The 12,219-nt window shown below is 42.1% G+C and overlaps 1 protein-coding gene across 3 annotated transcripts in view; it reads left to right on the forward strand.

Annotated features, from left to right (window-relative positions):
* Nucleotides 1-8,881: 8,881 nt before the first annotated feature.
* NAIP (NLR family apoptosis inhibitory protein) overlaps nucleotides 8,882-12,219 on the forward strand; it is a 28,593-nt gene continuing 25,255 nt past the window's right edge. For all 3 annotated transcript variants that reach the window (XM_063129687.1, XM_063129686.1, XM_063129685.1), the window contains exons 1-3: nucleotides 8,882-9,630; nucleotides 10,306-10,405; nucleotides 11,151-11,232. In XM_063129687.1, the coding sequence (XP_062985757.1) occupies nucleotides 9,051-9,630; nucleotides 10,306-10,405; nucleotides 11,151-11,232 (762 nt within the window). In that variant the 5' untranslated portion in view covers nucleotides 8,882-9,050. The remainder of the gene's footprint in view (nucleotides 9,631-10,305; nucleotides 10,406-11,150; nucleotides 11,233-12,219) is intronic.

Here is a 12,219-nt window from a genome sequence, read left to right on the forward strand (position 1 = left end):
ATTATGGGTCTTGTTCTAATTTTTTAAAAAGATTACTTCTTAAAAAGGTAAAGGCTGCAATCTTAAGCACACTTACATAGAAGTCAGTGAGACTTAACATCAGACAGGAAGCAGCCTCTTCTTTGATACTCCCTATGAACTTTGGCCCTCATGATGGAACTGCTCCTCAGTGCCATTCAATGTAGGCAAAGGTTAAGATTAATGCCGACTAGCAAAAAATATCTCACTTCCAATAGACAGGTTTACTGTGCTGCAGGTTTTACTGTAAGAATGTTTTCAGGTTGAAGATGGAAATTTTAAGTTAAGAAAAGATCAACTGCTTTTCAGCTTCACTAGGCAAGAGATGGAAATTCAACAGGCAAGAAATGGAGCAAAGCATATGCTCTGCTCATTTTATTTATTTATTTATTGCATTTCTATATTGCCCAATAGCCAAAGTTCTCTGGGTGGTTCACAAAACTTAAAGTACAATTAAACTTAAAACATAATAAAAAACACAATATAAAAGTACAACCAGACTAAAACTGAGCAGCAGTGCAGATATTTAAAATAACAAAGTTAAAAGACTAAGAACTCATGCCACAGCTTGGGTGCCACAGCAGAAAAGGCTCTCCTGGTAGCTACCTGCTGGACTTCCTTTGGCAGGAGCTCACAAAGAAAGATTGTATTTGAGTTGAAGAGCTCTATTTCTGCATTTCAATCAGTCATATTTTTAGGAGACAAATCAAACATTTGTATATATAGAGAGAGAGAGCGCGAGAGAGAGAGCTGTATTTTACTTGAAACAATATCAAATTGCTTATAGTTCTACATTCTGCCCCCCCGCTCTCCTAAAATATGTATTGTTCTCTAGCATGTGGAAAGGGAAGAGCATATACTTCCTTACCCCCTTTCAACTGTTCAGCTATATCAACTGTTTTGGGGATCACTTCAAAGCTGTCTAGCCATGTAGCATGGAGGAACTTTTGTCTGAAAAATAGGCGTCCAAAGCCACCTTGGCACATGTAGCTGGTTATGCCATTCATTGAATCCTAGCCAAGATTATAAAGCATTTCTCACACTAAAAACTACTATAAATACAACAAATTCTGCCTCTTTGACAGATTCCCCGGTTCTGTGTTGAATTGCATGTTTTGAAGAAGTTCTTCTGGATGCATTATTTGGATTTCCTAAGACTAAAGACTGGTTGAGGGGAAGGAAGGGAGGTAGAAGTGGACAGGTATAAAGGAGCAAGAAACAGAAGCCATGGTGGCAGGACAGTAAGCTGCCTCGGCCCATAAGTCACATTTCCTGATACCTGAAGCTCCGGGCTCTCTGGTTCTGAGCATGCCCCAAATACTGACTGCACAATTTCTTACAGCCAAAATGACTTTATCAAAATCAAAATTTAGATTCTCAGGAGGAAGCTTAAATAGACATATGGACTGCAAAATTGTACAACCACTAAGTCAGGGGCTAGGAAACAATTTTGGTCTGGAGGCTAAATTGCTCCCCTGGACCAATCTGGTGGCCCAGATGACATTGAGGGGCCAGGACCTCATCCTTGAACCCCACTGTCCTCTCTTGATGTTATCTCCCACTCCTTTAAGCAGCTGCCGAGTCGGGCACCTCCTTCATGCAATGTACCACTTGGGGTGGCGCACAAAGGGACCATCTAGTCTGATGAAGAGCTCTAGAGAAATCAAAAGCTTGCACACTCTTCTGTGGCATTTTGGTTGTTCCTAATGAAGATGTTTCCCAACTCTGGGTTTTGGATTTTTTTCTCATGGACCAGCACGGTGATCTTTGTTTTTATAAAGCTCTGCAGGTTGTTTCACAGTACCAGCATGGTTCCAAACTTCTGTTTCTCAGAGAACGTATTTCACCTGGATGCTTTGAGACCTTTCCTCAAAATGGTGTGAACGGCATTTGTTGACAATATAGATAGAAGACTGGTATGATTGACATAAAAATGCCCTAAAGTGGAAATGGGGAACCTCCATCCTGGCCTGTGGAAGTTCTCCATCTGGCCTACAAGCTGCTTCTACAGACCTTGTTCCTTCTCTGTCTGGCTCTGTGTAAGAACCTCATAAGAACATAGCCATGCTGGATCACACCAACGGTCCATCTAGTCTAGCACTCTGTTCACACAGTGGCTAACCAGCTGTCGACCAGGAACGAGTGCAACATTCTTATCTCTGATCAAGCTTTCAAGCTTTAAATATTTTTTAGAGTCGGGCTGTACTTTGCATGCTTTAAAGTTGTTACACTGGGGTTTTCTCCTGAGTAGACATGCGTAGAGTTGCTTGTACCCTTGTGACCATGCTTAGAATACTGCATAGTTTTGGTCAACACACCTAAAATTGATATTGTAGAGCTGGAAAAAGTGCAGAAAAGGGCAACCAAAATGTTCAAGGGATTGGAGCATCTCCCCTATGAGGAAAGGTTTAGCTTGGAAAAAAGGAGATTGAGGGGAGACATGATAGAGGTGTACAAAATTATGCGTGATGCAAAGAAAGTGGATAGGGAGACATCTTTTTCCCTCTCCCATACTAGAACCTGGGGTCATGCCATGAAGCAGATTGGTGGGAGATTTAGGACACATAAAAGAAAGTACTTCACACAGCACATAGTTAAACTATGGAATTCACTGCCACAAGATGTAGTGATGGCTATAAAAGGGGCTTGGTGGATTCCTGGAGGAGAAGCCTATCAATGGCTACTAGTTATGATGGCTATGTGCTACCTCCATATCAGCAGTAACCCTATGTACACCAGTTGCTGGGGAACTTGGGTGGGAGGGTGCTGTTGCACCGTGTCCTGCCTGGTTGAAAGCTGGTTGACCACTGTGTGAATAGAGTGCTTGACTAGATGGACTCTTGAGGCATGTCTACATCAACCATTTATCCCAGGATCATCCCTGTGCATACAAATGACACATAGGGGATCCTGGGAGCAGGCAGGGACGATCCCTCCATTTTCATGGGATAATCCTTAGGTGTAGAAAGAGCTATAGTCTGATCCAGCATGTCTCTTCTCATGTTCTTATGAGTTTCCTCTGGCCTGCCCACTTTGCTTTGGCCACAGCCACTCTCTCCTTGGCACTGCCAGCTGTGCCCTTAGCTCTGCCCACTGCTAGAATATGCCCCCCCAAACCCTCCCCAAATTGGAATTTGATCCTCCAGCTGAAAGAGGTTCACCAACTATACCATAAAGGTTGCCTATGCCTATTTCTTGGGCAAGCAGGTGCTGGAACAGCCCCACCAAAGAGGCTAAGGATGAACTAGAATACACCATTTGAAGGAGGTAGGTTTGAAAGAATAGGTGGCCAGGAAAAAAAAGGGCAAAGTGAAGGATAGAAAAAGAGCAAACAAATTCAGGTCTGTTTCCTTCCCAACTTTTCTGATTTTTATTTTAGAATAATTTTGGTGGCTACTGATGCTGGAAAACAATTCAATACATTCTTTTGTCTTTTTACAAATTAAATCATTTCAATTAACTTTTAATTTAAATGTTACTGAAGTGTTCCTCATAATGGTAATTTCCGTGAAAAAGCAATAATGTAATTTCCCAACAATGCTTGGTGGATAGCCAATGTTAGCAGTTGGAATATATAGAACAAAAGCCACTGCCCTGCCCCTGAGTTTTCATTGCACTCCTACTTCCTCTTCTTCACAACGGAAGAGGTTTCAGCTGTGTTTCTTTTCTGAGAAGGTTGGACGATCATTGTTTCTTTCTAAGGCAAGTCCTTTTTATGACAAGCTGTAACTGGGTCAAGAAGCTGGAAAGAGGTAAGCCCCGGTTCCCAATGGAACTGTATTTGTTGCATTTCCAACATTATAATACAGGAGTCCCCAACGTGGTGCCTGTTGGCACCTCCATCGGCAACCATGAAGCACTTCACTGCCTGCTCCCTCCAAAAATGAATTTTCATTTTAAAAAAAACACCTTAGACAATACAGTGCCAAGTTCTCGCTCCTGTTCCTGCACCTGTTGCAGATCAGCTGTTGGCAGTCAGACAGAGATGGAAGGATTTGCTTTCTGGTCCTGCCCAATCTTCCACCCCCCTTTGCTTTCTCCTTATTTCTAGCTTCTAACCTCACTATTTCTCTCTTGAGTCATCAGCTGTAGAATTAAATAGTATTTCGAAGCTGTGTCTTCTGGGATTGATTTCTCCCTTAAAGCTAGATGCCTACAATACAAATGTCATGTGCCAACCAATCAGTTCACTTATTGTTAAATTCTTAATTACAATGTTCAATGGAGGGTACAATAAGACTCAGGAAAGGGAATTTACATTCCCATTCTTTGTAATTTATCATAGTCTTTCTGTGGGTCTTTCTCTGGGTGGGTTCGCACGACAGGCTAACCCACGATGGGTGTTAAAATATGCAATGTGGATTGTTGCTGTGCCTGACATGACAGGGTGCAACACCCATAGTGCATAGCTTATTTCCCCCATTTCCCCTTGGTCCTCCAACTGACTCTGACTGGCATCCCAGGGGACTTGGCAGTAAAACCCGTCTTTTCTGCTGCTGAGTTCTCTGTACCCGCTCCAATTGCGATCATGGTCGGACTATCAAACTAGCTGCGGTGAGAGCAATCTTAGGGTTAAGTAGAGCATGTGCACTTTTGAATCTAGCAGAGGGGAGGTCAACATGGAGAGCGGTGGGCTAGGTTGGGGACCCCTGTATTCCACCGATCAAAGCCTGGGTACCCACTTGGTAAGTGGGTAATTCTAAGTGTTCCCTCTGATAAGGGGGGGGGGAGTTTGGAATTATCCACTTACCAATGGCAAACACACAATGGCAATAAACTGAAGGGGAGGGAAATAAATAATAATAATAATAATAATAATAATAATAATAATAATAATAATAATAATTGTGCAAAAAGGAGCTGGATTTTTTTATTTTTTTTTTAAAAAAAGACTCCACCTGCTGTTGGAGCTACAATGGAGGTGGGTGGGGACAAAGTGCCCTGACATTCAGGCACATTTGGCAGAGCTCTTATTAGCAAGGGGAAAGGGGGCACTGGAAGCAGCTTGGCCAAAATTGTGTCCATGCTTGGGAAGAGTGACAGGGATTTCTGCCACTCTTGTCAAGCAGCTCGCTGCCCAATGCCCTTTACCCATGATGGGTTGGCATGTCTGGGTTTGGTAAAACAACCCCCTCCTCCCTCCCCATCCCCTTTCCTTTTGTGTCATGTTTTTTTAGATTCTAAGCCTGTGGGCAGGGACTGTCAAGAAATATTTTTGTAAGACACCTTGCGAGTCTTTTTGGCTGAAGGGCGGGATAAAAATGCTAAACACACACACACACACAAACAGGCCATGGGTTATCAGGCTGGCTTCCTTGGGAAAACAACTTACCTTGATAAAACAGTGTGGGTTCGCACAACATGCTAATTTACCATGGGTTGCTCAAGCAAACATTCGCACATTGTGCGAACACAGGTCGTCAGTTTCTCGTCCATGTGCTATAGCTGCAATATTGACATGCTTCCTGATTTGCCTACAACCCTTTGGAGACTTGAAGCCTCAACATTGTCAGTTGATCCCCTCAGTGTTGGATTATAGATTAATCACACACCGTGAGGAGGGGGGGAACCCTGTCCTGTGTTATGTTTATGTTACAGAAGCTTAATGGAGCTTCCATTGGTGACAATGGGAGCATTTCTTCCAGGTGCAGGACTTGGAGCACTCAATTTGTTATTTATAAACCTCCTGATACATACTAATTCTCTTAATATTTCTATAAGATTTTCTTCATTGCAGTCATGTTTACCCTGTCAGCTTTCCTCATTTCCTATTGTTGCAGCATTTTACACTTTTGTTTCACTTTTTACAAGAAGTGGGTAGGAGGTAGTTAGAGAAGTGAGTTAGATAATTTAAACCTGATTTGTGACAGACTGGGTGGGGGTGGGGGGGTCGGGGAGAGGAAGTCACAACTCATAAGAACATAATGATTGCTGTTCTAAATAAGACCAATGCCCTGCCTTGCCTAGCATTCTGTTCCCACAGTGGCCAACCAGAGGCCTATGGTAAACCCACAGCAGCACATGAGGCCAACAGCTCCCTCCTGCTCATGTTACCTAGCAACTGGTATTCGGAGGCATACTGCTTCAGATACTGGAGATAATATATAGCCATCATGACTAGTAGCCATTATCCTCCATGGAAATCACTTGTGAATCTCCTTTGGAATAAATTATTTGAGATCACAAATTGAAGGCTGTCACACAATGAAATTATCCAAATTGAAGTCTGTCACACAATGAAATGGCCCCAAATATTTTGCAGCCTGAGGCAAAGAAACAAATGGTGCACACCCAAGTTTAAGTTGCATTGTACCCAAAGCCCAACAAATTCTTTTGGCCTCTGAGGCAGAAAACCCCATAAATTCCTCTCCTCTTTCCTGGCAGTAAAAAAAGAATAATAATTAAATAATTAGCTATCTGCTGCCTTTCATGGCACTCAAAATCAGCTGGCTGAGGTGGCTGTCTCATTCTGCCTAATGCTAAGGTCAGCTCTGGAATGGTAAATGTAAGGTCCAAGCGGCAGGTGTTAACTTGCTTTATAACTTTTGGGAAATTGCCATATGTTCCACTGGTTAAGTGGGCATAATCGCAAAGGACAACCACCTGTGTGGCCATAGGAATTAAATGTAATGAATTAGTGTACCTGATCCCTGAAAAGAACCCCACCTGAGCACACCTTATCATGGGCAAAATCAAATAATGTTAATCTAGATTTGCTTGTAGGGAGCATTGTGATAGCATACTAAACAAATCACTAGCTGAGATTTGATTAATCAAAATAAATGTGGTTGACTCACGCGTAAGATTTTTTTGGACTAATCAAGGGCAATCTGTTAGAAAGGCAAGCCTCTCTGTTTGGGTCCTGTATGGTCTTGTGTGATATTAGGCTAATAGCTAGAGCCTGGATCTAGGCTGCAGAGTTAGGCATACTGGTTCAGTGTACACAGTTCTTATAAGATGGTGAGCATTGACAGCATCAATCACATGTTATGGAAGATAGAGGGAAGGTATGGATTCAGACAAGTGATTGGTGTTGTCAAAATTAACCATGCCAAGAAGTTATTAGGAGTTGTGTTCATGGACCTTTTCCCCTCTGTTATAAAGGCTGTTTAGTGATTATAACGTACAGTGCATGCAGATTTATGGACTGGAGCCAGTATCTTTTACTGGACTAATTTTCTGGGAATAAAAATGGAAAGGGAAGTGTTCTGGTAGTGGCATTAACCTTCCTTTGAATAAGATGGATAAATCAGACCACATTTTCAAATGACCTATAAAAAAGACTAAACGGCAAGAGGACTGTGCAGTGTTAGGTCTTAGTATTTGAAATGGTAGATACACAGGATGTAATAGATTACATTCGTGTAATAGATGTTGCTACTTAATGCTAGGATGAATAAGGTAGAAGTATGCATTCATATACTAATGAAACAGAGCTAGAAATTGCAGACAAACAAGGGGGGAAGAGTAGGTATGATGGAGCTCTGTGTATAGGATTGCAGCCGATGTCCCACTTATTTTTTAACCCACTTCTCAACAGAACTCAAGGGGGTGGGTTTGCATGGCACTTTAAGCCATGCTGGTTTATAAGCTACTCACAATAGCTTATCTCCCACACAATCACACAAAAAAGCTATTGTGCATAGCTTATTTTCTCCCTCCTCGCCCCTCCTCCCTCTACAGTCCTCTCATGCAGCTGGATGGTATCCCAGCTTCCTTTGTTTTGGAAACAAAATCCCAGCATCCCCTGCGCCACTGCTACATCACCGGCATCTCTCTGATTGGCCTATGTCGTGCTAGGGGTGTATTCTTCTGTTTCCTATCTCTGCCGGATCCCCGCCATTATTGGCGTATGCCAATTGTTAGCCATTTTTCTCTCCCCCCTCCAACTAGTGGTGTCCCGATTCTCAAGGCATTCCCCCCAGTTGATTAGCGTGTCGTCCGAACTCATCCAACGTCTCCTCATGGGGAGCCTCCAAATGCTGTACTGGATAACTGTGTGACTTTCTTTTTTCACAGAAAAGTGATCAGAAAAGTAAAAAGGCGTGTGTGGGCTGTAACTTCATGGAACTTTTCAGGACAGTTGCCAAAACTCACACATAGATGTCCTTTGTGGGATGCACCCGATGCATGGCCAAAACCCTGTGCAGCAGCTGCCACCCAATCGAGAAGGTGTTTCACTAGGGAATTTGTAGAGCACTTTTGGCTAAATAAGCCACCGTGATTGGGGAAAAACACTCACAGACTGAACGATAAACCATCATGACCTATTCAGAGAAATAAACCATTGTGGCTTATTGTGACTGGCTTCACACAGCACTCTATCTGATGATGGTTTATTTTCCCAGAACAACCCATGATGGGCTAGCATGTTATGTGTGGGATGTCCCCCACAACATGATGGTTTATTTCCTCCACCTAAGCCACTCTGAGAACCCATTGTCTGCAGTAAGGGTTATTTTACCTATAGTGGATTAGTGTGTTGTCTGTTGCACCAGTATGGGTTACAGAGATTACCTACAGAACTGCTCAGCAAGAGTGGCCAAAAATGCTGTGGCCGCTCTATTCCTCTCAAGTGATCTATATTCCTGCTGCAAAGGAAGCTGGTATACCTGTTTGACTGGGTGGGAGGACTACAAGAGGAGGAGGGGCAAGGGGTGTGTGTATGTGTGTGTGTGTTTGTGTGTGAAAAACACTACTCTGTGTAGATTGTTTGCCTGATCGTCTGATAGGAGCACAGTAAGTTGTTTGCAAACAACATAACCCAGTGTTGTTTGCCACCCATCATGGGTTAGTGTAATGTGTGAACCCAGCCAATATACAGAGTCCCCAGGCAGCTTCCCATTCAGGCACTAACCACTCTTAGCTTGATCAAAGTTGCTAAGATCATCATTGTTGTGATCCTTAGAGTAAAGCTGGGAACGTAAATGTAATAAATAGTAATGCTACATATGGGTAGAGTATACATTCAAAGCACAGATCAGTTGTGATTTATTTGCAACCACTTTACTTTGTTTTCTATTTTGAACAGAATGGCTACCCAAGAGACGTCTGGAGAAGACCCTAGCAGCAGCATTTTTGAGCTGGATCCCTCTTACATAAAAGCTTCCAAATTGAATTTTGATTTTCACATGCTGGCAGAAGAAATGGAAGAGGAATACCAGAAAATCCGTGAACAACTGCAAAGGGGGTTTAATTCTACAATGAGAAGTGAAGCCAAAAGGTTAAAAACCTTCTTGTCCCTGCCACCTGATAATTTTAATTCAACCTGGGCTCCCTCAGAGATGGCTGCAGCTGGCTTCTATCACACTGGTGTTAAGACTGCAATTCAGTGCTTTTGCTGTGGGCTAGTTTTGCTCACAAGAAAAATCAGAAAAACCCCTTATGTAGAACATAAGAAATTTTGGGCTCAGTGTGAATTTATTTTAGGGAAAGAGGTTGGTAACATCCCCAAGTTTGAGGTTCGAGTTCAGAATCTGGAGAAGAGCTCTTCAAAAATCATGAAGAGGTATGAGGAGGTGGAGGCAAGACTTGAATCCTTCACTGGTTGGCCATTCTATGCCAAAGAAACACCACCTGCTCTGCTGGCTAATGCTGGATTTTTCTTCACAGGTAAACTCAAAGGAAATTTATCCTGACCAAAAACTATCTTTCTGATTCCTAAAATAATTGCCTCTAATATTTATTTGAGATTCATCAACTTAACTTAACAACTCCATTGTATTTTGTAAAGTGTCCCAATTGCCAGATTGTAGGAAGATGCCATATACATATGATTATAATAATATCAATAACCCTATTATTATGTGCCCTCACCCTCATATATATTATTATTATTTATTTATATAGCAAATATAGTTAGCTTAAGTGTTCCCTGTTCTTATTACACTGCTTTGCCTTCCGGTAGGCTAGTTCAAAAGCACCAAGGCATAAAATTATACACTCAAACGTGTGTAATTTTATTATTATTATTATTATTAATAATAATAATAATTTATTTATATAGCACCATCAGTGTACATGGTGCTGTACAGAGTAAAACAGTAAATAGCAAGACCCTGCCGCATAGGCTTACATTCTAATAAAATCATAGTAAAGCAATAAGGAGGGGAAGAGAATGCAAACAGGCACAGGGTAGGGTAAACAGGGACAGGGTAGGGTAAACAGGCACTGGGTAGGGTAAAACCAACAGTATAAAGTCAGAACAAAATCAAGTTTTAAAAGCTTTAGGAAAAAGAAAAGTTTTTAGCTTTATGTAAAATTATTACATAATTTTATTATGTGCAGGTATAAAAGACACCGTTCAATGCTTTGTCTGCAGTGGAAATTTGGGAAATTGGGAAGAAGGTGATGATCCTTGGAAAGAACATGCAAAATGGTTTCCTAAGTGAGTAATTTAAAGGGCAGTCCTATGGTCTTTTTATGTTATGGGCTGCTACACCAGGGCCATGCAGAGGCACCAGCAGAAGAACAATAGAAGCAAAGCAATGCCAACAAACATGCCTGTAGCATCCCTGGTGACCACAAGGTTGCTTGCCACCGATGCCTCCCCTTTATCCCTGACAGAATGTGCCAACCCCATCACAGTCAGCTAACCCCATGACAACATTCTGCTCTGGGGCGGTATAGAAATGTAATAAATAAATAAAATAAATAAACTCTTTCAGACAGAGGGCTGAATTCAATTTCAGAGAAACTCTCGGGGCTGCATTCCACCAGAAGGTGAGACCAAAGGCAGAGAGGGTGGGACCAAAAGTGGTGTGGCCAAGAAAACCACCACCACCAACAACAGTATGTTGTAACTTAAAGGTCTTGATGCCTTTAACTACGTTTTAGGAAAAGCATTCCAACTTTTTAGAATGGGGGGAAAAAACTGCACAGTAGCTGAGAAACCACCAAACAATCAGTAGTCAGGAGAAAGGGGGTATCCTTACACAACACATAGATAAGTAGAAAGACACTACAGTGGGCCTATTCAGACAACACACTAAGCCATGGTTAGGCTGCTAACCCTTTTGCAGCAAATGGTTGGTGACTGAGATCCAGTTAATCGTTATTAATACTAGAAATCTTACCGAGTATTAAAAATGTATAAAGTAGTTACCCATAATATTTTGTTTATTATTTTATAGATGTGAGTTTCTTCAAAAGGAGAAGTCGAAAGAAGAAATGAAAGAGTATATTCGAAATTATTGTGGATTTGTTGGTGTTATGGTATACTTATTTTGCCCTTATTCTTTTGAAATGATAGAACAATAGCTAGATTTAAGAAAAAAAGATCTGGTGGCTCTGCAAATGCTGCCAAATTAAATTTGAGGTGTAAAATTAAATACATTAATGTTTATTTGACTAGAGGCAACTACTCAGGTATGCTATTGCCATATTTGAAATCTGATGTAGTACAGGAGATTCAAACCAGGCTACAAGAACATTGAAAATTAACTGATAAAAACTTTAAACACTGCCAACTGTGTAAATAAAAGTAGCTTATTGAAATAGAAGTTGTCCATGTGGGGGAAAAATGTTAGTGAAGATGAGGCTCAGATCCAGGACTGAGGTGGGCCCTTGTCATAGTGCTTCTGCTGAACACCCTCTTATGCTGGTGGGATCTCCTACAGTAGTACTCTCCCCAGTGCCATTCCTTATTAGGGGCTGTCTATTCACTTTATTTGCCCCACAGTGGCTGTGCAGTGGTGCTGCATCAATTATATGACACAGCTGCCTACTCACAGCCATCATGGGGCTTTCCCCTGAAGCAGCAAGTTCAAAAAGACAGGGACTCGGCCTGACTTTTTGTTTTGAAACAAGGTCATCACGAACCTTCCACCATGTGATCTCACTTCGGTGTCAAGCTGGGAGCATTCTCGGGTGGATGGTGACTGCTGATAGGTCACTGGAAGAGCAGGAAGGCTGGGCAGAGGGCGGGCCTGATGAGCTGAATGGCTGCTGCAAAGCCCGCATTCCCTCCTGCTGTGGGAATTGCCCGCCTGCAGGAGTGATACCATGGGGTTTCAAGAGGAAGGAGTGGGAAAGCAGTGCTGTGAAGACACCCACTTAGTCTTATTAGTTACTGGGTGACCATTTTAATTTTACTCAGTGCATCCCAGATTTTTAAAATTTTACCCATAATGATGTGATCATCATACTGGGCCACTTTGGGAAATTAAAGTAGCAGCTCTGAGTGAAAGTCTGTGGGAAATT

Source organism: Elgaria multicarinata, chromosome 6 (assembly GCF_023053635.1).
Source record: "Elgaria multicarinata webbii isolate HBS135686 ecotype San Diego chromosome 6, rElgMul1.1.pri, whole genome shotgun sequence".
NCBI lineage: Eukaryota > Metazoa > Chordata > Lepidosauria > Squamata > Anguidae > Elgaria > Elgaria multicarinata.